Source organism: Rousettus aegyptiacus, unplaced genomic scaffold (assembly GCF_014176215.1).
Source record: "Rousettus aegyptiacus isolate mRouAeg1 unplaced genomic scaffold, mRouAeg1.p scaffold_m13_p_13, whole genome shotgun sequence".
NCBI classification, from domain to species: Eukaryota; Metazoa; Chordata; class Mammalia; order Chiroptera; family Pteropodidae; genus Rousettus; species Rousettus aegyptiacus.
Genome location: NW_023416288.1, coordinates 12,781,997 through 12,804,545, shown reverse-complemented (window position 1 = coordinate 12,804,545; position 22,549 = coordinate 12,781,997). Strand labels below are relative to the sequence as shown.

At 35.3% G+C, this 22,549-nt stretch overlaps 1 protein-coding gene across 4 annotated transcripts in view; it reads left to right on the top strand.

Moving 5' to 3' along the window:
- ELAPOR2 (endosome-lysosome associated apoptosis and autophagy regulator family member 2) overlaps window positions 1-22,549 on the top strand; it is a 155,189-nt gene that overhangs the window by 91,706 nt on the left and 40,934 nt on the right. For all 4 annotated transcript variants that reach the window (XR_004953888.1, XM_016148027.2, XM_036230308.1 and 1 more), the window contains exons 5-12: window positions 458-544; window positions 2,413-2,518; window positions 3,531-3,683; window positions 4,277-4,365; window positions 15,909-16,089; window positions 17,985-18,113; window positions 21,154-21,244; window positions 21,912-22,014. Coding sequence is in view for 3 of the 4 variants with exons in the window: in XM_016148027.2 (XP_016003513.2) it covers window positions 458-544; window positions 2,413-2,518; window positions 3,531-3,683; window positions 4,277-4,365; window positions 15,909-16,089; window positions 17,985-18,113; window positions 21,154-21,244; window positions 21,912-22,014 (939 nt within the window). In the remaining variant the exon portion in view is untranslated. The remainder of the gene's footprint in view (window positions 1-457; window positions 545-2,412; window positions 2,519-3,530; window positions 3,684-4,276; window positions 4,366-15,908; window positions 16,090-17,984; window positions 18,114-21,153; window positions 21,245-21,911; window positions 22,015-22,549) is intronic.

Genomic DNA, 22,549 nt, shown 5'->3' with positions numbered 1-22,549 from the left:
AACAGAAGAGACTTTATTTATTTATTAACTTAAGATTTAACTGCCCAAAATATTGTAAAATTAAACTGTCTTTTTATACCATTGGGCCTGCATGGTGAATGCAAGCTTTTAAAACAATTTGGTAAGTTTGGTAGATTTTTGTACTGACTTTTTCTCTTTATGGAATTTTCAGCATTAACTGTTCTCTTCTCCTCTCTCTTCTCCTAGCTACTCCCGACTTCTCAGCGAGCTAGCCTTTTTGTTAAAATAATGGCAATGCTTTACTAGAAACACTCACTCATATGCAGTTGTCACTTAGGCTCCAGAGGTCTTGATGTGTTTACTTGTTGAGAATTACTTATGACCATTGTTCAGTATGTATTGAAAGAAATTCTTGCAGCCTGTCCTTGCTGAGTAAGAAATTAATTAAAGCCATTATTCAAGAAGATATACGGGGGCTGTTGTGTTTAATCCACAGATTCAAAATGATCAGTGCCAGGAGATGGACACCACCGCTGACAAGTGGGTCAAACTCACAGACAATGGAGAATGGGGCTCTCATTCTGTAAGCTTCTCTTTGTTCTCCGCTCCTACCAACCCCTTTCTTCTCTTGCCTTTTCCTGACCTTTTAAAAAAATTTTAAGAAAAAAAAAGATAAAAAATATTTATTAATTTAGATAGTCTCCACTTAGGGAAGATATTGCTCCCAAGCTTCAAGGATGTGGGCTCTGTCTAGGTATTTTTTCCTACTTTTCTCTTTCGGCCCTTTCTTTTCTCTTTCCCATCGTACTCTAACTTTCCTCCTTTCCAAGGGGGACATTAGCAAGAAATAAGGCTATTTAAGATAATATACAAAACCTCTGAGGGTGTAAGGTGACAGATGTGCCTGTCATATGGAAGAGAATCAATGGCTCTTCACGTTGAAAGGATCCTTGGGGTTTTCATGTAGCTCTCTCTGCAGTCTCCCCAATAAGTAATTTTCAAGCTTGTATTTTTGGGGACTGTGCCGGCTCTCTTGTTGGACAGCTCTGATTATCACAAAATTCATCCATGTTTGGAGCCAAAACCTACTTCCTATCTATTTGCCACCTATTGGTAAAAGTTCTATGTCCTCTGAAAAATACCTTTGCATTGAATAAAATAACTGCCTAATTTTCCATATGACAACTGTAAATGCTTAAAGGCAATTATCAGGTAACACAGTCAATGTAGCTCTTATCATTTGAGGAGCTGTCCTGTCGGAATGAGACATGTATTTAAAATCTAAATCTGGCTTATAGTAGTTGTGTTTCTTTAGGCAATTGGCTTGATCTCTTTGAGTCTGATTTTTCCAAGTAAGAAATAGGACCAATCTTGAGGGTTAAATGAGATAATATATGAGAAGGGCCTGTGCACTGCCAACAATATAGAATGAGCTCTACTTCATCCTTGCCTTTGTGTTGTAGCAGGTACCGCATCTTTGAGTGATTAATACAATGTACCCTTTCAGAGTAGTTTTTGATCTGTGTGCCTGCAAGTGATACTACATACGACCCATTCACCTAAGCATTCAGTCAGTTGGGCTTTGAAGATACAAATAACCCTTGGCAACAAACATGCTTTCTTCACTTCTAAAGACTTCATACAAGCAGAAAGTACTTACACTACTTCTCTGAATCTCTGGCAGGGTCAGGTGATTGAATATGTTGTAAGTTTATACCACTTGAATTTGGCCAGTCAGAGACTACAGAGAATAAGGGCGGCAAATGAGAAAGCGAGCAACCCTTAAAATTAGTTTTTGGGTTTTTTTTGTTTTTGTTTTTGTTTTGCCTGAATCAGCATGAAATTTCTAGATAGGTAGTTTGATTTATAATTAGAAAACTATCCTGGTGGCAAAGGAAGCAAATATTAGATATGGTATCATTTAAGTTCTGGAGTCATAGAGTTAAAGCAGCTTATTTCAGAAGAACAATCTTATTTTCTCTTGTCACTGTTGCAGTACTGTTTATCAAATAAATTTAAAGAGAAGTAAACTCATTCTGTTGCCTTTTTGTTTTCAGAGCTCAAAGTCTACTTACTAATAGTGGCATCCAATAAATATGTGTTTGGGCTGAGTGCCTTCATGCTCTAAAATGAGTCCCTTTTAAATATAAACCAAAACTTTATACATGTAGTTTGAAGATCATTTTTTCTTTTTGTTCAGACTTGAAGGATTTTCTTTTTCTTCTTTATTATTATATTTTGAGGATTGGCAAACCTTTTTTTTTTTTAAGAAAATGTAAACTTAAGCATAGCTTAGGTCTGAATTAACGATAGACTTCAATTTGTGGGTTCCAAATTAATGGTGTTTCATTATAATGCAAAGAGAAATGTATGAGGTATTAGCTTTCAAATATGGTTGGATATAGCATGGCTTATCTGACCTGAGAGTTTTTTGTGTGTTTTTCTTTACAGGTAATGCTAAAATCTGGGACAAACATATTATACTGGAGAACTACAGGCATCCTTATGGGTTCTAAGGCAGTTAAGCCAGTGTTGGTAAAAAATATCACAATTGAAGGTATTTCACAGCAATCTGTTTTAGTAGTCACCAGTCACATTTTATATTGAGTTAAAATATTGATTGAATTGTTGGTTTGGCTGGCTCAAGGGTTTATTGGAAAGAAATGAATATATTAGGTATCATGCATGTCTAGAGACCCTGGTTTTATTCCTGTTTTTTTTTTTCTTTTTAACCCTTAAACTGAATTATTTAACCTGTGTGAAAAATAAACATGATAACTTTAGATATTTTCAAATAAAAGAAAAAATCTTTGTTAATAAGAGCTTATTATTCATTTGAGAAATATCTAGAGTCATTGAGTTTATTCAGGTCACTGCTATATCATTAAAAATAACAATAAAATAAACATCTTGGCCTGACTGTCTTCTAAATCTTTTGTGCTCCTTCTGAACCAGCGGAGGCTTTGTGGCCCAAGAGATTAGCCAATAAGCCCTGGCGTGGTTCATTCTAAGTTAGGGCTACTTATAATTAAAGCAGTTATTCACTGTTATTAAAGTTTGACGTGTGTTTTTTGAAGTCTTGTTCCCTGATGCTAACTCATTAGTCATAGGGACATCTGCTGGCAAAGGCTGGAATTACAAACTAGAAGAAAGTTGAGCCCTTCCTAGGGTCTGTAAGTCTTGCCTGTGATTTAGTGAGCAGCCGATTAAAAGGGAACAGGTAGTCAAAAGATCAGAGAATGTTAACTTATAGAATTGGAGGGGACCTTAGAGTTTCTCCCACTTTTGAGTTAGTGAAGTTGTCTTTCGACAACTGAGTTTATACATTTGCTGTACTTCTTTCAAATCTCGGTTTCTTGTTTAAAGTGTTTGCTCTACTTACTGTGTTTAATTCAGTGTCTATCCCCATTCCCTGTGTACAGTAAACATTTTCCTTGTGTTGAATTAATGAGAAAAGATTTGGGCTGAGCTTAATAATTCTCATTTCTGATAGAAGCTGCAAGAAGGTGCTGATTTGCTCGTCGCTGTTGGTTCCTCCCTCCTAAACTCTGTTTGTCATTACCACACAGGAGTGGCATACACATCAGAATGCTTTCCATGCAAGCCAGGCACCTTCAGCGACAAACCAGGTTCATTCAACTGCCAAGTGTGTCCCAGAAACACCTATTCTGAGAAAGGAGCCAAAGAATGCATAAAGTGTGCAGAGGACTCCCAATTTTCAGGTAAATCTAGTTTTTGACAGTTTATACTCTTTGTTTTTTTTAAGTTTGTCTCGTATATAGTCATAAGCCAGAAGTCACATATAAGTGTGACAGGAACAGTGGACCCGACACCATAGTGCTGGAGTGAATCAATATTGAATGGATGAAAATGATCTCTTTTATTCCTTTCAGCATAACTTCTCCTTTCGTTTATAATTTTTCTGTTCCATACCCCACAGGTAACTTCTTTGGATGTGTTTATACTAATCTAAAATACAATTCATATTGTATTTTTAGGTGATTTATGGGCATAAATATATATTTAGAAACTTTTATTTGTTTCAAATTTGTGACTTTAATGATAATAGAATAAATCTAATGTTTTCTTGGAAAACTATGATATGTTCCATGTATATCATGGGAACACTTATTTGCTCTAGAGGAGATAAAAATGTAAAGCTTTATTTTCTTTAGCCCTACCTAGTTCTACCTAAATTCCTCCAGTACGGTTATTTTCACTTTTTAGTTGTTTTCTTTTGTTGTTTTGATTGTTTTCCTTTTCTTAGAGTCAAAAAAGGAACCAACTCATTTCTGAATGCATTTTTATGTTGCAGAGGAAGGATCCAGCGAGTGTATGGAACGCCCTCCCTGTACCACCAAAGACTATTTTCAGATCCACACTCCATGTGATGAAGAAGGAAAGGTACTGGCAGAGTTTAGTGAACTCCATTTCATATTTATTTAGTACTCTTCCCAATTTGAGCCGACAATAATGTGTTCATGAGAGAGTTAAAGGAGTTGATTTATAACACATGCATGGAGGTAGTACAGAGGAAATTTAAGAATGTGTATTCTGAAGGATGTCTTTCTGGCTTTGATTTTCCAGTCTACCAATTAGTGCTATGGGCAAGTTATTTGCTGTCTCTAGCTGTTAGTTTTTTCATCTGTAAAATGAGGATAATATTAGTATCTATTTCATAAAGCTTCTATGAGAATATGTTATATTCAATGTAAGGTTCCCAGCACAGCGCCTGGCACACAATGAGTGCTCAATAAATTACTCCTATTTTTAAGTTATATGTTTTGAGAAGTAACAATATCAGGAGCACCACAGCCTTAAAATGTGTCCTGTCACTCACAGGATGGAAATATAGCAAGTTCTCACTTAAAAGCTTTGATAGGTCTGAAACTTTAAGGGAAACAATGTATAAGAAAACCAATTTACCATAGGGTAATTGATATCAAAAAGAGTTAAGTACCTATGTCATCTCATCAACTTTATACTGAAACAAGAAAGGATGTGAAATGAAGCTAAATTATTCGAGGACCTGTTCTATTCTGTAACTTCTCTTTAATTATTTAGTTACTCAGTAGGCTTTTACAGTAAGAGCCATGCAGCCACTGGCTAATTCAGTTATGACAGATTACTGTGTAATTGCATTTAGAAGATGCAAAGTAATTACCATACAAACAGGACTTAACCAGAGCAAAAATGCACACATGAACTCTGCAGTTAACCTACCATTCTCTTAATTAAAGTGTTAGCCTACACCAGTCTGTGTCAGTTGGAGAAGCTGAAATTAAAGTGGCTACAATACAGCATTTCTGTGTATTTACATCTTTGAAATTGTGACACTGAATTTCTTGGCCTAGTTTGGAAAATACACATAGATGTCAGAATTGCTTTATTTTCTTAATTTTGTATCCTTAGGTTCTAATCTAATATATGTATATAAACACATATATCTTTATATATATATTTATAAATATATGTACATATTTACATATTTATAAATATTCATATTTATAAATATATGTATATATTTATATATATATACACACACATATGTATACACACAAATATATATAGTTATTACTCTTACCCTTAGTCCTTAAGTTTTTTTAAAGAATTTACTTTTGAATGCTTAAGACCAGGTTTGTTCTAGTATTTCCAGTAGAACAAGTACTTACTAATAGAATAATTCAAGGGAAGGCCAATTTAAATTAGTGGAACATTTTAATGATTAGAAGTACATCTATTACTTTTAATAAGAACAGTAATTCAAACTAACAGCTCTTAAATGACAAGAAGTTATGAAGTAAGATCTTGATGGCCCTACAATAATGGCCAAGTAAGGGTTATTTCTATTTAGAAAATATATGTAGAGAGCCACTTAGTTGGGTTGCAAGTAATTTGGAATAAAGATTCTTTAACTAAGCTTTTCTTAGCTAAACTTGCCTCATTAATAAGAAAAGCTAATTAAATTTAGTTTATTCTATATAATAATCACCAATTCAGCATTATTAAAAATTAAATGAATGAGATCTAACATATAAATGTATCTTGTTTTTGCTATAATAAAAATATTTAGAAGTCATAGTTTTATTATGTCATTGAATGGTGTGACAAAAATCTAATCGACCTTGGCCTTAAGGAAGTAAGGCCATGTATTAAATATAGAATGCACAGAATACATACACACACACACACACACACACATATGCCCATGTGTACACACGCAGGCATGTTGTATACACACATACACACAAGTTATGTTTGCCTGTTTATCTGCATGAACTCTGAACACGTCCTCAGTATAGAGCAAAACAATGGACTAGCACTCCATAAACTGGGTGATTATTTAAAAAATGATTTAAGACTTATTTCAAGATAAATGTTTTTAGTTTCAGTAGTAAATAAAAACTAGTGGGAACTTAGTTAAGAGATATAGTGAAAAGTGTAGATTTGAATTAGAATGTTTTCTGTTTTTGTTGTTGTTATTATTGCAACATTTTCATTTGTTCTGATTTCATCCGTTTAAAAAGTATTTTATTCTTGTTTGGAATAGTCTGGTGACATGCCGATGATTTAGTGATATTTCTCAGGTTTTCAATTACTTTGTTTTGGCTCTTTTTGTCTTGTCATACTCCTGTTGATCTTATTTCCCCCTTGCTTGGAAAGGATCTTCAAGGGAAATGACTACTATGATATACAGACTTTGAATATTATAATTTATATGACACAGAAATGTTATAATTTTTTTTTGTTCATTTTGAAGCTTGGCTATTTGATTGATTCCTGCCTATAGGACATTTTTAATTGGTAATGGGAACCATTTTAATCCTGATTAGAGGCTCTCATTAACATCTTAAAAAAGGTGGAATCCCTACTTACTCATTCATTTATTTAGTGAATTTTACTGAGCACTGGTTGTATACAAAGTGCTTGGAAATGAAGGCAGAGCACAGGAAAGGCAGAAGAAGAACATAATGTCCACACAGATTGTAGAGCAGTGGTTGTCAAACTTCAATGTGCGTCAGACTCACCTGGAGGTTTCGATCCCATTTTTTGTTTGTTTGTTTGTTTCAGTAGCTCTGAGAGGGGCCTGAGAATTTACATTTCTAAGAAGTTTCCAGGAATTCTCAATCTTCTGGTTGAGGAGTTCAGTAATTTGAGAACCATTAGTCTAGACTTTAAAGGAAGATATAGTCAATTGAAGAAAATGAATAATTATCTTCAATTATGATTAGTGCTATAGCAGAGAAGTCTGAACTTTATAGGGACCTGACCTAGTCTGGGGAGGCTCCAGAGCTGTATGAAACCTAAATAAAAACATAGGAGGGGAAGAGAGTATTTCTGCGAGAAGCAGCAAGATGGTGAAATCCTGACGTGGGAGGGAGCCTGGTGTGTCTGAAGAACTAAAGAGATATGAGCGTTACTGCAGTGTGGGGCAGTGGGTAGAGAATTGCAGTAGATGCAACTAATGATATAGGCTAGTGCTAGAATTTGTGTGGTTTTATAATACTGAGTTAACGTGAATGTTTTATGTGTTTTCTTTTGAAATTTCTTAGAGCTTACATTGTACAAACATTGAGATACACCCATATAGCTGTATACAAATGCATACGCAGATTCAGTTCTTGAGATTTGAGCTCAAAAAAATGTCAACCAGTCACAAAGGGCAAGTATTTATTAAGAGAGGGCTTGTTTTAATGTTAGTAAGATATTTTATAAAACTGCTCATGATCTTCCTAGGGATACAATACAATAGTGTACTAAATGATATAGCTAAGTAGATACATGGGTAATTGAAGAATTGTATGTAAAATATTTGATTTAATAAATGAATATCAACTAAGAATGTAGTTGATATTGACTAGGAGTACAATTGGTGTCGTATTTGCCATAGGAATATAAATTTAGCAAAGAATTCATACATATTCTAACTCATATCAAGAAGAATATGAGTTCAGATGACTCATTTTCAACATTCCATTTAAAAATTCTTAACTTGCATAAAGACATTAGGAATAAGCAAATTTATCAAACTGTAAATCAGTAAAGCTGAAAAGAATGGCAGAATTACGATTGAGAAAGATGCCAGTGTGCTCGAACAATAAAGTTAAATTAGTAAAATCAAAATTTATTATGTAAAAGGAAGTCTCAGATGTAAAAGTATGTAAAAAAGAGAAGATATTACTTGCCAAAAAGGTTTCCAAGAGAATACAAGCTTTAGAAGAACTGGCTCACCAAATAAGAAGTGCAACCTATATATATTTAAAAGGAAAAAATCTCCCAAGAATCCAAAAGATAGTTTTCAATTAAGCTGTTCATGGTTTAAAAGCAGGTCTCTCACTTATCTATCAGATTCACAAAAGCAGTCTCATATTTGCTTGCAAAAGTCAGGGGGATGCGATTGTTTTTGTTAGAGAGTCAGCAACTTATAGAAAACGCTTAAAGTTTTATTTATTTTGGTTAGTAGAACTAGACAGAGTAGCTATTTATTTTGGTTTGTTTTATGGTTAAATGTGGTGGTTTCCCCTGTCCCAACAATCCCCACCCTGATTGTGGGCTGTGATGCGCATATTGCCTTGTAATGATGGCAAAGCAAGGTATCAATTTTGCTTCCATATTTGGGAATAATTATAAAATTATGTCAGTGAATTTAAAAACTACTTTTCAAAATTGGGGTGTGGGGAGAGGGCAGGAGTCTCTTGACTCACATGACTGGGAAGTCAATATAGAGCAAACAACTTTATCAAGACTTTCTCTTGTTCTTCTCACTGATATTCTTGGCTCATTTGATTTCCTTCTCAGGAAGGCTCTTTCCTGTGAAAGCCACATCATCCTCATAGCTTTTGATTATAGGAGCACAGACCAAAATTTCACAGAACACTCTGGTTTGCCCTGCTTGAATCACAAGCCCATCACAGATCACCCATTCAGTCCAGGAGTATGGGCTACTCTGGTTGGACAGCTTAGCTCACCTGCTAATCCTTGTGGGGAGGCCAGACTGTATAAACCCTAGTTCCTTTCAGTGTCACACATGTCAGTTCCTTAAGAGAAAAAGATGACACCTGTTACCACAATAAAAAGAGTGATTCTGTGGAGGTTCGCAGAACATATGCACTCTTAAACAACATAAACAGATCTGGCAAGATTGTCTCGATATACTAGGAATTCTGTACATATCTCTCTAGATACTTACATGGTGATCAGAGAATGTTTGCTAGTGTTTTGGTAGCAGATCAATTTATCGCAAGTACATGTAAACATGACTAGAAGGGAAGAATGTTTTAGAAGGAGCCTTCTTGAAAGGAGACATTTGACTTGCAACTTGTTCACCTCTGAGTCTATAGGAAATTGATGGATTGTAGAGGATTTGCTAGTATTTTGGTACCAGATTGTCTAGCACTTTTCTTAATGAACTTAAATATTGCAAAGTATTCCAGATGCTCAATGTCTATAACACAATACTTCTGAATTACAAAGCAGAAGAAAGACAGGAGATATTAAAAAGTAGGGCATAAAGGGCTACAGGTTTCTTCCTCTATGATTCAAGCAAGTCAAATATACTTGTTTCTTAATTAGAAACACAACATGGCATTTCTCAGTGACTGATGATTTCTGAATTTGTTTAAAGTAAAAATTTCATGATAGTCTTCTTTAAAATCTCTTTTTAAAAAACAGCTTTATTGAGGTGTTCTCATACCATATAATTCATCCACTTAAAATGTCAACTCAGTGTGTTTAGTATATCCACCCCAATCTAATTTTAGGACATTTTCTTGCCTAAAGCTCTGGCTAGAATTTTCAGTAAAATGTTAAATCCTCAATGGTGTCTTCCACATAAAGGAAGATAAGAACCCAGGCTTTTATGTATTTAGAAAGGGGACAAGGAGGTAACCAATCCCAAGGGAAAAGAGAAAACAGCAAAGACTTCATAGAAAATGAATCAAAATGAGCGCTGATATGTAGATGAGGACGTGCTCAGAGCAGATATGGATGTTGAACATGGCTTTGAAGGAAGGGACAGACACAACGTGACAGAATGGTGTGGGTAATTCCAAGAGAGACAAAGGATGAATGCCCAGTGGGTTGCAACTAGAAAGGATGAAGATTTTTGAGAGGCAGGGAGGCTAACAGTAGCCTGGTTGGGAACATCTGAGCTAGAACATCATGGAGCACAAGGCAGTTAGGTTGGAGCGGCAGTTGGAAGACCTTTTTAAAGCACATGTAACTGAACTCTGATGAATTCAGCCAGCCTACAAAGCCTTGGTGCATTTGTGCAGGGACATTTGAAGGAAGAAAGCAGGTAACCACAGACAAATCCAGTCTCAAATTTTCTCTAAATTTTAGTCCTCCCAGCCTTGAGTTTTATTTCAATATGAAAACCAGCTTCCAATTAATACCTACCTGTGTTTCTTTAAAATGTATTTTATTTATGCTTAATATAAGTATACTTGGACACTACGGTTTTTCTATAATCTTAATAGCAATCTAGTAAATTTTACTGTATTAGGGTTTTGGTTTCATAAAACATTTCATAATTTTATCTCAACTTGCCAAAGAATGAATTGATTGTTTGTTTTTCACCTGCACTGTGAGCCATCTGGTGCTATGTATCATTAATATTACTTATTAGCTTTCCCCAGCCAGCCAGACTTAAAAGCATCTGTCCCCATTAGAAGAGACACAGATTCAGTCTGCCGTGTGAAACAAGGCTTTGTAAACAAAACTTTTATTACAGAAAATTCGAAATTTGACTTCTCAATGTTTAAATGTTTAAAAGTGGTACACATTTTCTAATTTTTATTTTTAAAAATTTTTATATTTTAATTTTTTTCAATTATAGTTGACATATAATATTATATTAGTTTCAGGTGTACAGCACAGTTATTACACATTTATGTATCTTATGAAGTGATCACCCTGATAAGTCTAGTACCCATCTAATACCATACATATTTATTACAATACTTCCGACTATATCCCTCATGCTATACTCTACATACCTATGACTATTTTGCAACTACCTATTTGTACTTCTTATCCCTTCCCCCCTTTACCTATTCCCCAGTTTCCAATCTGACAACCATCAAAATGCTGTCTGTATCTATGAGCTTGTTTCTGTTGTTTGTTTGTTTATCCTGTTCTCTAGATTTCACATATGACATTGGTTTTTCTCTGCCTGACTTACTTCACTCAGCATAATACCCTCTAGGTCCATCCATGTTGTTGCAGATGGCAAGATTTCATTCTTTTTTATGACTGAGTAATATTCTAGTGTGTGTGTGTGTGTGTGTGTGTGTGTGTGTGTGTACACACCACCTCTTTATCCATTCATCCATTCATGGGCACCCAGGATGCCTCCATATTTTGGCTACTGTAAATAATGCTACAATAAACCTATGGATCCACATGCCCCTTCAAAGTAGTGTTTTGGATTTCTTTAGATAAATACCCAGAAGTAGGATAACTGGATATTTCTTTTTCTCTTGTTTTAACCTTGTTTTAAAACCTTCTTTTTTCTGGTATAAGTATTATTACCCTAACTTTGGAAAAATTTATTTCTTTTAATTTATGTGTGTCTTTTGATCTGATCTGAGTCTCTTGTAGGCAGCATATGTAACGGTTTTGTTTTCTTATCCTTTTAGCCACTCTCTCTTTGAATTGGAGCATTTAATCCATTTACATTTATAGTAATTGTTGCTAGATATGTAGTTATTGCCATTTTATTATTCATAATTTTTATATTTTTATCTTTTTTTTTTGTTTTTTCTTTTTAAGAATGTCCCTCCAACAATTCCTGTAATACCGGCTTGGTGATGGTGAACTCCTTAGACTTTTTCTTGTCTGGGAAGCTCTTTATCTGTCCTTGGATTCTTTATTAGGTAGAGTAATCTTGGTTGTAGGTCCTTGCTTTTCATTACTTTGAATATTTTGTATTAATCCCTTCTGGCCTGTAAAGTTTCTGTTGAGAAAGCAGTTAACTAACTGCTTTTCTCTTGCTGCTTTTAAGATTCTCTCCTTGTCTTTAACCTTTCCCATTTTAATTATGATGTGTCTCGGTGTGGGCCTCTTTGGATTTGTCTTGTTTGGGACTCTCAGTACTTCCTAGACTTGTATGTCTATTTTTCTTCACTAGGTTAGGGAATTTTTCAGTCATTATTTTTTGAAATATTTTTTCAATTTATTTCTCTCTCTCTTCTCCGGGTATCTCTATGGTACGAATGTTGGTAAACTTGATGTTCTCCCAGAGGCCCCTTAAACAGTCCTCATTTTTTCAGATTCTTTTTTCTTGTTGATTGGGTGTTTTCTGCTACCTTATTTCTAAATTGCTGATTCCATCCTCTGTTTCATCTAATCTACTATTACTTCCCTCTAATGCATTCTTCATTTCACTTATTGTATTCTTCATTTCCGACTGGTTCTTTTTTATGTTTTCTATCTCTACTTTTATGTGTTCTATCTCTTGGTTAAGGTTCACGCTGAGTTCATCTACTCTTCCTCTAAGTGTATTGAGCATCTTATCTCCAGTGTTTTGACCTCTGCATCTGGTAGATTGCTTGTCTCCATTTCGTTTAGTTCTTTTTTGGGAGCTTTGTTCTGTTCTTTCATTTGGGACATATTTCTTTGTCTTCCCATTTTGGTTGTGTATTTCTGTTTGTTTCTATGTATTAGGTAGGGCTGCTGTGTCTCCCGGTCATAGTAGAGTGGCCTTATATAGTATAGGTCTACTATGGGTCCCAGAGGCACAGTCTTCCCTGGTCATCTGAGCTGGGTGCTCCAGGTGTGTCCCTTGTATGCATTGTATGTGCCTTCCTGTTGTAGTTGAGCCTTGGTTGCTATTTGCTCATCGATGTGAAAGAGCTGTTGTGCAGGAGCTAACACTACAGAGCAGGATTTACTTTAACATGGATCTGGTGACTGCTCTGTCTGCTCTTTGGGTGTGTCATCTCAGATGTGACCGTGGATGGTGCTTTGGCTCAGACCAAAACTGGCCACTACACATGCAGACTGGGGATTCCTGGGAGGAGCCCTGCTCCAGGCCTTTTTCAGCTGCAGCCTGTACCCTCCCAAGGCCACCTGGCATGAGCCACCAACTGATCAACAGATGGCTGCCACCCACGCTGGACTTGGAAATGCCTTAAGAGACCAAGCTGCAAACCGAGGCCAGCAGCCACTAGTGCCAGGCTTGGGGTGCTTAGCAAGAGGTATGGGGCATGCCAAGGACAAGTCCTGCTTGTTTGAGTTTTGTAAACCTTTGGGAGATTTTAGGAAAATCCACAATATGAGCCAAGACAGGCCATTTGTATGGAAAAGCCATTGGAATGGGCTTGGGTAAGCCTGCAAGTAGATTTTAGGGGATTATCTGGGTGGGGCGACCTGTGTTAGCCAAGTTAATGGAGACTCAGATATGGTGCCTACCTGAGTCTGCAAGCTGGGTGGCAAAGCACTTAACAAAGGAACAATGCCCTCTGTCAGCATTTCTGTCTGGGAGAAAGCTGCCCTACCAGCTCTTGCCCTGAAGTCATACAACTCAGCTCCTCTCCATATGTCCTTAACACCTTTCAAGCTGCTGCCCTAGTGCTGCAGCTGAGAGCAAGTGAGTCCACCACCAAATAACTCAATGCATGGACCCCTTAAAAGGAAAGTCTTTGACTCCCTTGGCCCTCCATCTCGCTCAGCCACAATCTCCACTGGTTTTTACAACTAAAAGTTGGGGAACTACTCTTCTTTGCACAGGAACCCTGGACTGGGAAGCCTGGTTGCAGCCAGGACCTCTTACTCTTCTGGGGGGGACCTCTTTGGCTGAGATATTTCTCCTGATTCTCAACCGCCACACGTGGGTGTGGGACCAGCCCATTTCATGTCTCTGCCCCTTGTCCCAGTCTCAATGTGGCCTCTTCTGTGTGGCCCCATTTGTAGGACTTCTGTTCAGCTAGACTTCCGGTGACTCCCAATGATGGCTATTCTCTAGTTTAGTTGTAATTTCAATGTGGTTGCGAGAGTTGGCAAGCAGACCATTTATCTACTTCACCATCTTGACTGCAAGTCTGTCTCTAATTTTTAAATATTTGCTGTGGTTGGATTGGAAATCAAGTATTTAGCTGACTGACCTGTCAAAATATCTTTGCATATTGTTTTTACCCTTACCAAAACTGATTTTTCTCGACTCATGTTAGTTTACCATTTATTAGCTCAATGTGACTTTTGGGTAAGTCATTAATAACTCTTAGCTGGAGCTTCCTCATTTATAAAATTGAGGATAATATCGAGCTCGCAAAGTGTCAGGGAAGATGACATAGTGTGTCCCCAGGATCAGTCCTCAGTGTACAGCCTCAGAACTGCCTCCATTTCTATGTGGGAACCAACTATTCCCAACACTGGAGTAACTCACACATAACTCAATACTTTTTAATTAATGTCAAAATAAATCAGCAAATTGATGAGTTTTGGAAACTTATTTTCTATACTTGATAAGCTATAATTTAAAAAAGACGATCCCCCAATATATAATGACATTTTATTGCTTAGATTCTCTCAGTTTTATATTGCCTTTCTCAGGGGAGTTGAAAACCCTTTAAGGATTTAGGATTTAATTTAGTTTTTCATTTAGGAAACTCCAGCAGGAATGGACATCATTTTATAGATGGGAAGAGAGAGGCAGATGGATGAAGTGATTGGTTAAACTGTTTCATGACATAGGCTGTAAAACGAATATGGAGAGAATTGTAAAAAGAAAAAAAAATGTTATTTGTAATTCTGTTGAGCTATCTACCTTTTAAACCATTTTCTTAAGTATCTTTCTTCACATAAATCAGTTTACTCTTCCGTAAGAGAATACTTGAGAATAAAATTGAATGGCCTAAAGAACTTACTAAACTTACTATATATGATTTTCTATTAACTGGAAATGGCAATAGAGAATTTCCTTTAATTCTGGTTCTCTAGCTTGAGTATTAGACTTATTATTACAGAAGTTGTTTTAAAGGAGAATGATTACGTTCAGTAAATTATATATCTAATGCAAGAAGCTTTTAATTTCTTTTTAAAAGCTGTATTTAGTTATGAAAGAATTTTTCTCTATTTGTTTAGAATACCTCCTTCCTCCACTGAGCATATTAATTTTTTCTTTTAAATGACTAGCTCATTTAATGTTTGGCTTCAAAAGAGAATAATTTTATAATCACAGCTTTCTGGGTTTTGCCGAGTTACAGCCATTTTGCTATACTTTGTTTTGTGTAGGGGTGTATACATGTGTGAGAGAGAATGAAAGGTAAGGTTTTAAAAACTTTCCTTCTTGAAGGTAGAGGCTATCTTAATCCTGATTTTCAGAGTACATACAACAAGGCCTAAAAGCCTCAGGAGAAAATATTTTAGCTGCAGCTCTTATAGTCTAATATCAAGTTATTGGAAAAGACTCAGAGAGCAACTACCAATATTTATGAAATAACAAGACTACAATAGTAGATATATTATTCTTTAAAAATAATTGTTTTCTTTTGTGATCACCATGTGGAAAGCCTAGTGATATGTACTATGGCTGAGTGAAAGGAAGAGAGTAGGAGAAGTCTCAAAATGAAAAAGATAGTGTCTGCATAGAAACTTTTTTTCTGTATGGAAAAATGAGTGGATCCAAGACTAAGGGCTGTAATCACGTTATTCATATTTAAGGAGGAATTTGACAAGGAACATGCTATGTATATGTATGCAGTAAGGCCACTTGTAGCTTAAGGTAAACATATTTGGAAGTAATGGTCATTTTCACACCAAAGTTCCTTTTTATTTCATTTTGTTACTAATGTTTTAGATTCTCTTCGATTAGATTTAGATTGCTTTTCTATTCTGTCACTTTTTGGACTTCTCCTAGGCTGTCAGTTTAACATTTTTGTTAATGTAAGTTGAAAGCAAATAAAGGATGTTATATGACTTGCAAGCTTTTTTTTTTTTTTTTCCAGACACAGATAATGTACAAGTGGATAGAGCCAAAAATTTGCTGGGAGGATCTCACAGATGCTATTAGGTTGCCCCCTTCTGGAGAGAAGAAGGATTGTCCACCTTGCAATCCTGGATTTTATAACAATGGATCATCTTCTTGCCACCCCTGTCCTCCTGGAACGTTTTCAGATGGAACAAAGGGTAGGATGTCAGTTGGTCCAGTAATTGAACCTTTAGAATAAAAATCTTGTTTGACTACTGTGACCTCATTCTAAGTTGTTTTTATGAAATAATTCTTTAAAATGTATACTTATAGAGGCTGAAAGAGTTGAGAAATATGATAATGGAATTATGAGACTGCAGTAGTTTGTTTAACATCGTAAAGATAACTTTTTGATGGTATTTGTGTAACACACTCTTAATGGGATGACTCTGCCTTTGGAAAATGATAAGAAAATTTCACCATATTAAGAGATTAAGGGTACATACTCCTTTTCCAGTGCCTATGTGCACATATATTGATGCAAGCATAAAATATAACATCTTATAATTCAGCTTTAGAATAATAAATTACCTTTTTGTACTACAATAATAGTAAAAATTGCTTATTTTGATCACATAGCAATTAAACTAGTCCCTAAGTAAGTTGCTTCAAAATGTACAGTTGGGAAAATTTTATTACCAAATAATGTAGAAAGTGATTACAGAATTTGTTTTAATTTGGGTAGACAAAGATTACATGCATTTTTGAAGGTATCTCGCTTAAATATAGCCATGCCATATACTTAATATCCAGAGCCTTTGAGAGATAACATAAAAATGATTCGAGAGCCAAATGGCAAGTTACCAATAATGTGGTTTATCTAAGTTACCTAAACCTTTCAACTTCAATTTTCTCATCTGTAAAATTGTGGATAATAATAGCTAGCTCATCATCACTGAGTAGGTTATATAAAAAATGTCTCCTGTAATACTTTATACCAGGAAATGTTGTTCCATGAACATTTTCTCTCCCTACCCCTTCTCTTACTGAAGTGATAATGCAAAGTATCTTGGGTAAATTAAAAAATGGTTAGAAAAGAACCTTTCATTTTAGTATAGCAGATGATAATTTAAATCGAATTTATTTATAAACCTAACTTTTCCCAAATCCTACAACTCCCAGTATCATTTTTTAACATAGCTAATATTTTGAATTTCAAGTAATCAGTTTATAATTAAATGGTACAATATTTTGTTCAGTTTAATAACCAATAAGAAGGGTAGAATCTTTCCTTATTCATGAGGTAGAGGGAGCTGATTCTAAGATAACATGTTAAGAGAACTAGTTTCAGAATTACTCTTCTTGTGGAGAATAATTCAGTATTAGCAGTAACTCCCAGAAATGAAGGGGAAAAAATATTTTAAAAGATTTTGTATTTATTTGTTTCCTTGTTCATGTTAGTCAAGCATACATAGGTATACGGCCAAAAGGGGGAACTATGGATTTAAAAAAAGGGGGTTATTTACAGGGTGATCTGGTCATAAATTCCTACCTGGGCAGGTTACAGTGAGTAGTCATAGGCTCCAGGTCTATGACTTCTTCAGTGAAAGATTTAAGCCAACCCTGTTCTTATGTGTTCAGGTTAACACACCTTTAAAACACCAGACATATGTCTCTTGAAGAGGGTATTAACCCTGAAGAGAGCACATAATCTTTTTAACTCTCCTGTAATGGAATGCTTCTGTTACTCCCTCCTATCTTCACGTAATCTTCTTAAGTTCCCACCTTAATTTCAAATGCATAAAAGAAACTGCAGAACTGTTATTCTCTGGAGATCTTTCTGAGATCTTGCTCCCTGGCATGTCATCAGTTTGGCTCAAATAAACTCATAAAAATTGGAAAAAAAGTATATATGTGTATAATATATCCAGAATTATTTTTCTTTCCTTATTGCTTTTGAAAAAGTTATTAATTCTTAAAGGAACTGGTGTCTCAATCTCTCTCCTTCCCACTTCCCTCTCTGCTAATTATAGTTTTGTAGTGCTTGGAACAGAGTAAGAAGTTGTCCAGATGCAGCTTAATTGTAATTGTTTGCCCCACTTGCCTCCTGTAGAATGTAGGCCGTGCCCAGCAGGAACAGAGCCTGCACTTGGGTTTGAATATAAATGGTGGAATGTCCTTCCTGGCAATATGAAAACGTCTTGCTTCAATGTCGGAAATTCAAAGTGTGATGGAATGAATGGTGAGTTCAGAATCAGCCTACCTGATATATTTTGGCAACAGTGACTCTCCAACTCAGCTTTCTAAAAAGACGCTAAAAGTGGGTACAAGTAACCTCAATCTTATCTGGCTAGTTTCTGTTGTCAAGCCCTCACAGAAAAATAGTAAATGTGGTGTCACCACCAGAAGACTTTCCCATAAGAATGTAAACTATTTTGCATTTTTTGGAGTTAGTTTTTAAGTAGATAGTGAAGGTCATCACTTATGATTATTAATACCAGAATAAAGTACTAACAGAGATAATGAAATCCATGTCGTTTTCCATTTTGAAGAGAAGTATGACAGAATTTCTGTCTGGTTTGGTTTAGTCTGGCTCAGCACTGAGTCATGGTGATGGGTTAAATCATATCTGACTCTCTTTACCTCTGAAGTCTATGACCCTAAGATTACAAAATATCGATGAACCCCACTTACTGAAAACTTGAAAATGTGGCAGAGTTCTATAGGATATTTGCAGAATTTTATTTGTTCTTATGTTTTAAGGTCTTGGAGAACATAGCTCTTAGTTATTCTGCAGTATTTGTTGGTTGAATGATAATATCTATGTGTGTATTTTTAAACTTGATACTAGGAGTAGCTGTTATAAATACTAGAGTTCTACACCAAAGTGCATCCTTTACTTCTGTAAACTCAGCATTTTTTATCAACTCAATTTTTTCAGTATTATTGTAAAAAATGCTTTTAAGTTGTATCTGTTTTAAATCAGTACCTATCCAAAATAAACAGGCTTAGGATGTAGCGAGTTTATAAATGAGTGCAGGAATTGACCAATAATTGGTTCTTGAATAATGTTGGTTAAACAGATGCATGAAAAAAGCCTTAATATATATTGGACATTATGAAATATCCTTCTTTATTGACCAATAATCCCACTTGTAGGAATTTATCCTAAGAGAAAAGATAAAAAAATGTAATAGTTATTATCTGACCATGAAGGTTTAGGTTCTAAAAAGATTCTATGATTAAATTCTACTTTGAAGAAGTTAAGGCATTGGAAAAATAAGATACTCTGGAAGGCCAGAGTATTGAATGACTGTGAAAGCATCAATACTGTGTGTGTGTGTGTGTGTGTGTGTGTGTGTGTGTGTGTGTGTGTATGTGTGTGTATTCATTTACTACTAAAGATCACCTGAAACTCACGTTGGATCTTTTAGAGAATTTGCTTTTAGTCTAAGTTTCATGATAATACTTGATTACTTGATTTACTCACTTGCTTACTCATTCACTTAGAAGATATAATTTAAATTTGGCTAATTTTCCAAAATGTTCAATTATTAATTTGAAAGGTATACATATTAGTAATATTAGTATGTGATATTGAAATAACAAACAGTACTGTGAAAAATACAAAGATAAAAGATAATTAAAAGGTGATGTAGATTTTTGTGACTGGGTTTAGTAACCAACCTTGAGAGGAGCAGCACTCAAAGGAATGGGGGTCAAAGTGAGAGGCCCAGGGGAGCCTGTCTCATTAGGTAGTCATGAGTCATAGAGTTACAGTGGATGTGCTTTGACCACTTTGACTGTGTGATTTGGAATACTTTAAGATACTGTATTCTCAGTCTGAGTTTTGCACATTGCAGAACAGGTGTGTAGAAGTTGATCTTCACGTACTGGAATTTTGCCTAAGAGGAAATCAAAGTTGAACACAAGTTACAGTCTATTTATGAAGCTGTTCATTGAACATTATCTATAATAACAAAATTTAAATATTCTAAATATCCAACAATAGGAAATGTTTACGAAAGTTATGCCATACTAATTAGAAGAAATGTTATGTGGTCATTAAAAATGACAGCCATAAGGGAAACAGTTTGGCAATATTTCAAAAATTTTGGGTGTTCCCTTTCTGCAATCCAATAATTCTACTTCTGTGGATTTATACCAAGGAAATAATGTGATTTAGAGAAAGAAATTATACACAAAGTTTGAAATCAAGGTGTTGGCAGGGCCGTGATCTTTTCGAAGCCTCTGGGGAGGAGCCTCCTTTGCTTCTAGCTTCTGGTAGCTCTAGGTGTTCCTTGGCTGATGGAAGCATAACTCCAGCCTCTGCCTTCATCTTTAAGTGGCCAGCTTCAACTTGTATCTCTGCGTCTCTGTGTCTTCACAAAGTGTTCTCCCTGTGTGTCTATGTCTAAATTTCTATCTCATAAGGGCACTTACTTAAGTAGCAATGTGGACATTTTCTTTTAGAAACAGAAGTGTCAATGGTAAGTCATTGCCATTAAATAATAACCTTACTTGATGGTGTATGGGGGATGCTTTTCCTTTCCTTGTTATATTGTGGCCATTTCGGCCTATGGTAAGTTGACTGTTTCTGTGCAGAAGATGGACCTCCCATCACCTTCTATGTGCATCCATATCACCCTATATTTTTGACAATTGTTGCTGTGTGTGTGTGTCTCTCTCCCATATTCTACTTACTCCTCAGTGAGGATGGACCAATGCTGTCTTTCTATCCCTAGTACATATCAGATTCTTAGCACTCAATGAATGCCAGCTGAGGGAATGAATAAATGAATTAATGCAGAACAGGGGTTAAAGTAGGGAATAACAATATAGCAAACTATGAGAAAGGACTCCAGACCCTAAATCTTCTTCATTAAGTAATTTGAAGTTTCTGTTTCCCACTAGTTACCTGGAGATTACGTGTTTTCCATCTCATTGTATGAGAATGTATAAAGATCATCTGTTTTAGTTTGGAAAAAGATAATCGCACCTCATTGAGAAAACTGTTGTTAGTTTTCCCATTAGATAACTTTTGTGTAAAAATATGCATTATTTGATTCTTCCCAGGGAATCATATGGAACATCTTTATTGGTATCCAAGAGTCTATTTCTGTGTTCAATTTGCAATTGCAATTTAAAAATAGGGAATTGTTTTAGAGTATTTCTAACTTTGAACATAAACATTAATGGTTTTGTTTTTACCTTATTTTAAAAGATTGTTAGAAATCACTGATAGAATTTTTACTAATAAAGATAACCTTTTTCATTTCCAGGTTGGGAGGTGGCTGGAGATCATATCCAGAGTGGAGCTGGTGGCTCTGATAATGATTACCTGATCTTAAACTTGCATATCCCAGGTTTTAAGTAAGAAAAACCAATTCTGATTCCCTTCTGTAAGAATTCTCATGCTTGTTTCCCTTTAGAAATAGATAAAGTAATGTAATGAAGTAATGTACTTTTTAGCAAATAACAATCTGTTATAGGATACTGTAAAATATTTAAGAATATCTATAGAATCAGTGATTGAGAAACTATAGCTATTAATGATATAGTACTTAGATAAAGCTGAAGGCTTTAAACAATATTCTATCCAAATGTTACAATAATCATAATTCTTGGATGCTTAACGAAGTGGTCTTAGTCCAAGTTATTTGCAGTAGTATCTTGTGGTTTATATACTTATTCTTTTCTCGTTTTTATCTGTAAAGTTGTGTGTTACAGTTTTTAAATTCCATTTTGCTTTAGATTCCCATGTTGAAATTTCCCAGCAGATGTGTATTTCTCACTTTAGGGTAGATGGTAGTAGTTTTACCAGGAGATTCAAGCATGTTAACATGGTCGTGTAGACTCCACATTAGAACAAAGGGTGTGGCCATGTGGAGATTGAGTGAGGAAGGAGTTGGATTGGGGGAAGCAGTAGATTAGAGGAAGAGACAAGCAGGATTTTCAGATTAATGAAAAAAGTGAGAATTTTGTTCCAAATTGTATTTAGAACATTCTATAAATATTATAATTTTAATCTGTCAAATAGACCACCAACATCTATGACTGGAGCCATGGGTTCTGAACTGGGAAGAATAACATTTGTCTTTGAGACCCTCTGTTCGGCCGACTGTATTCTGTACTTTATGATGGTAAGTGAGAAAATGGCTTTCAAAGGCAGATTTCTAAGTTTAGCATTCTGTTTCAAGTGTGAATTTATTTGTGCAAGTTGGGATAAGAATATCATTTTTCCTCCCATTTTTAGGGCTTTCCAAAAATATTAAAAAATGTCAAAAGAAGTCTCTAAGAATTGTGTAATAGAACCCAAAATGAAAGCGTTTGTTCCTTGTGGGAAGGACTGAACGAAGGGGCCTGGGAGGCTGACAAAAGTCAGGAAATGTTAATCTGGCAGAAAATTCTTTTATAAAAATATGCCACCAGCAGAATGAAAATCTCTCCCTAATAACCATTCAGTAATTCAAACCATCAAGAAGAAAAAACATGTATTAATAAGTGAGGGAAGAAAATAATGTTGGTGTAGACCTTGGAAGTAAAAAGCTCTTCCTTTTATATTTAATAAATGTTGACAAAGGACTTTCCTATGTACATATCATAATTTTGCCAATGTTTTTCTAGATGTCATAGATCTCAACTCTTAGCATGAGAAAAGTAGCAACACGGAATTTA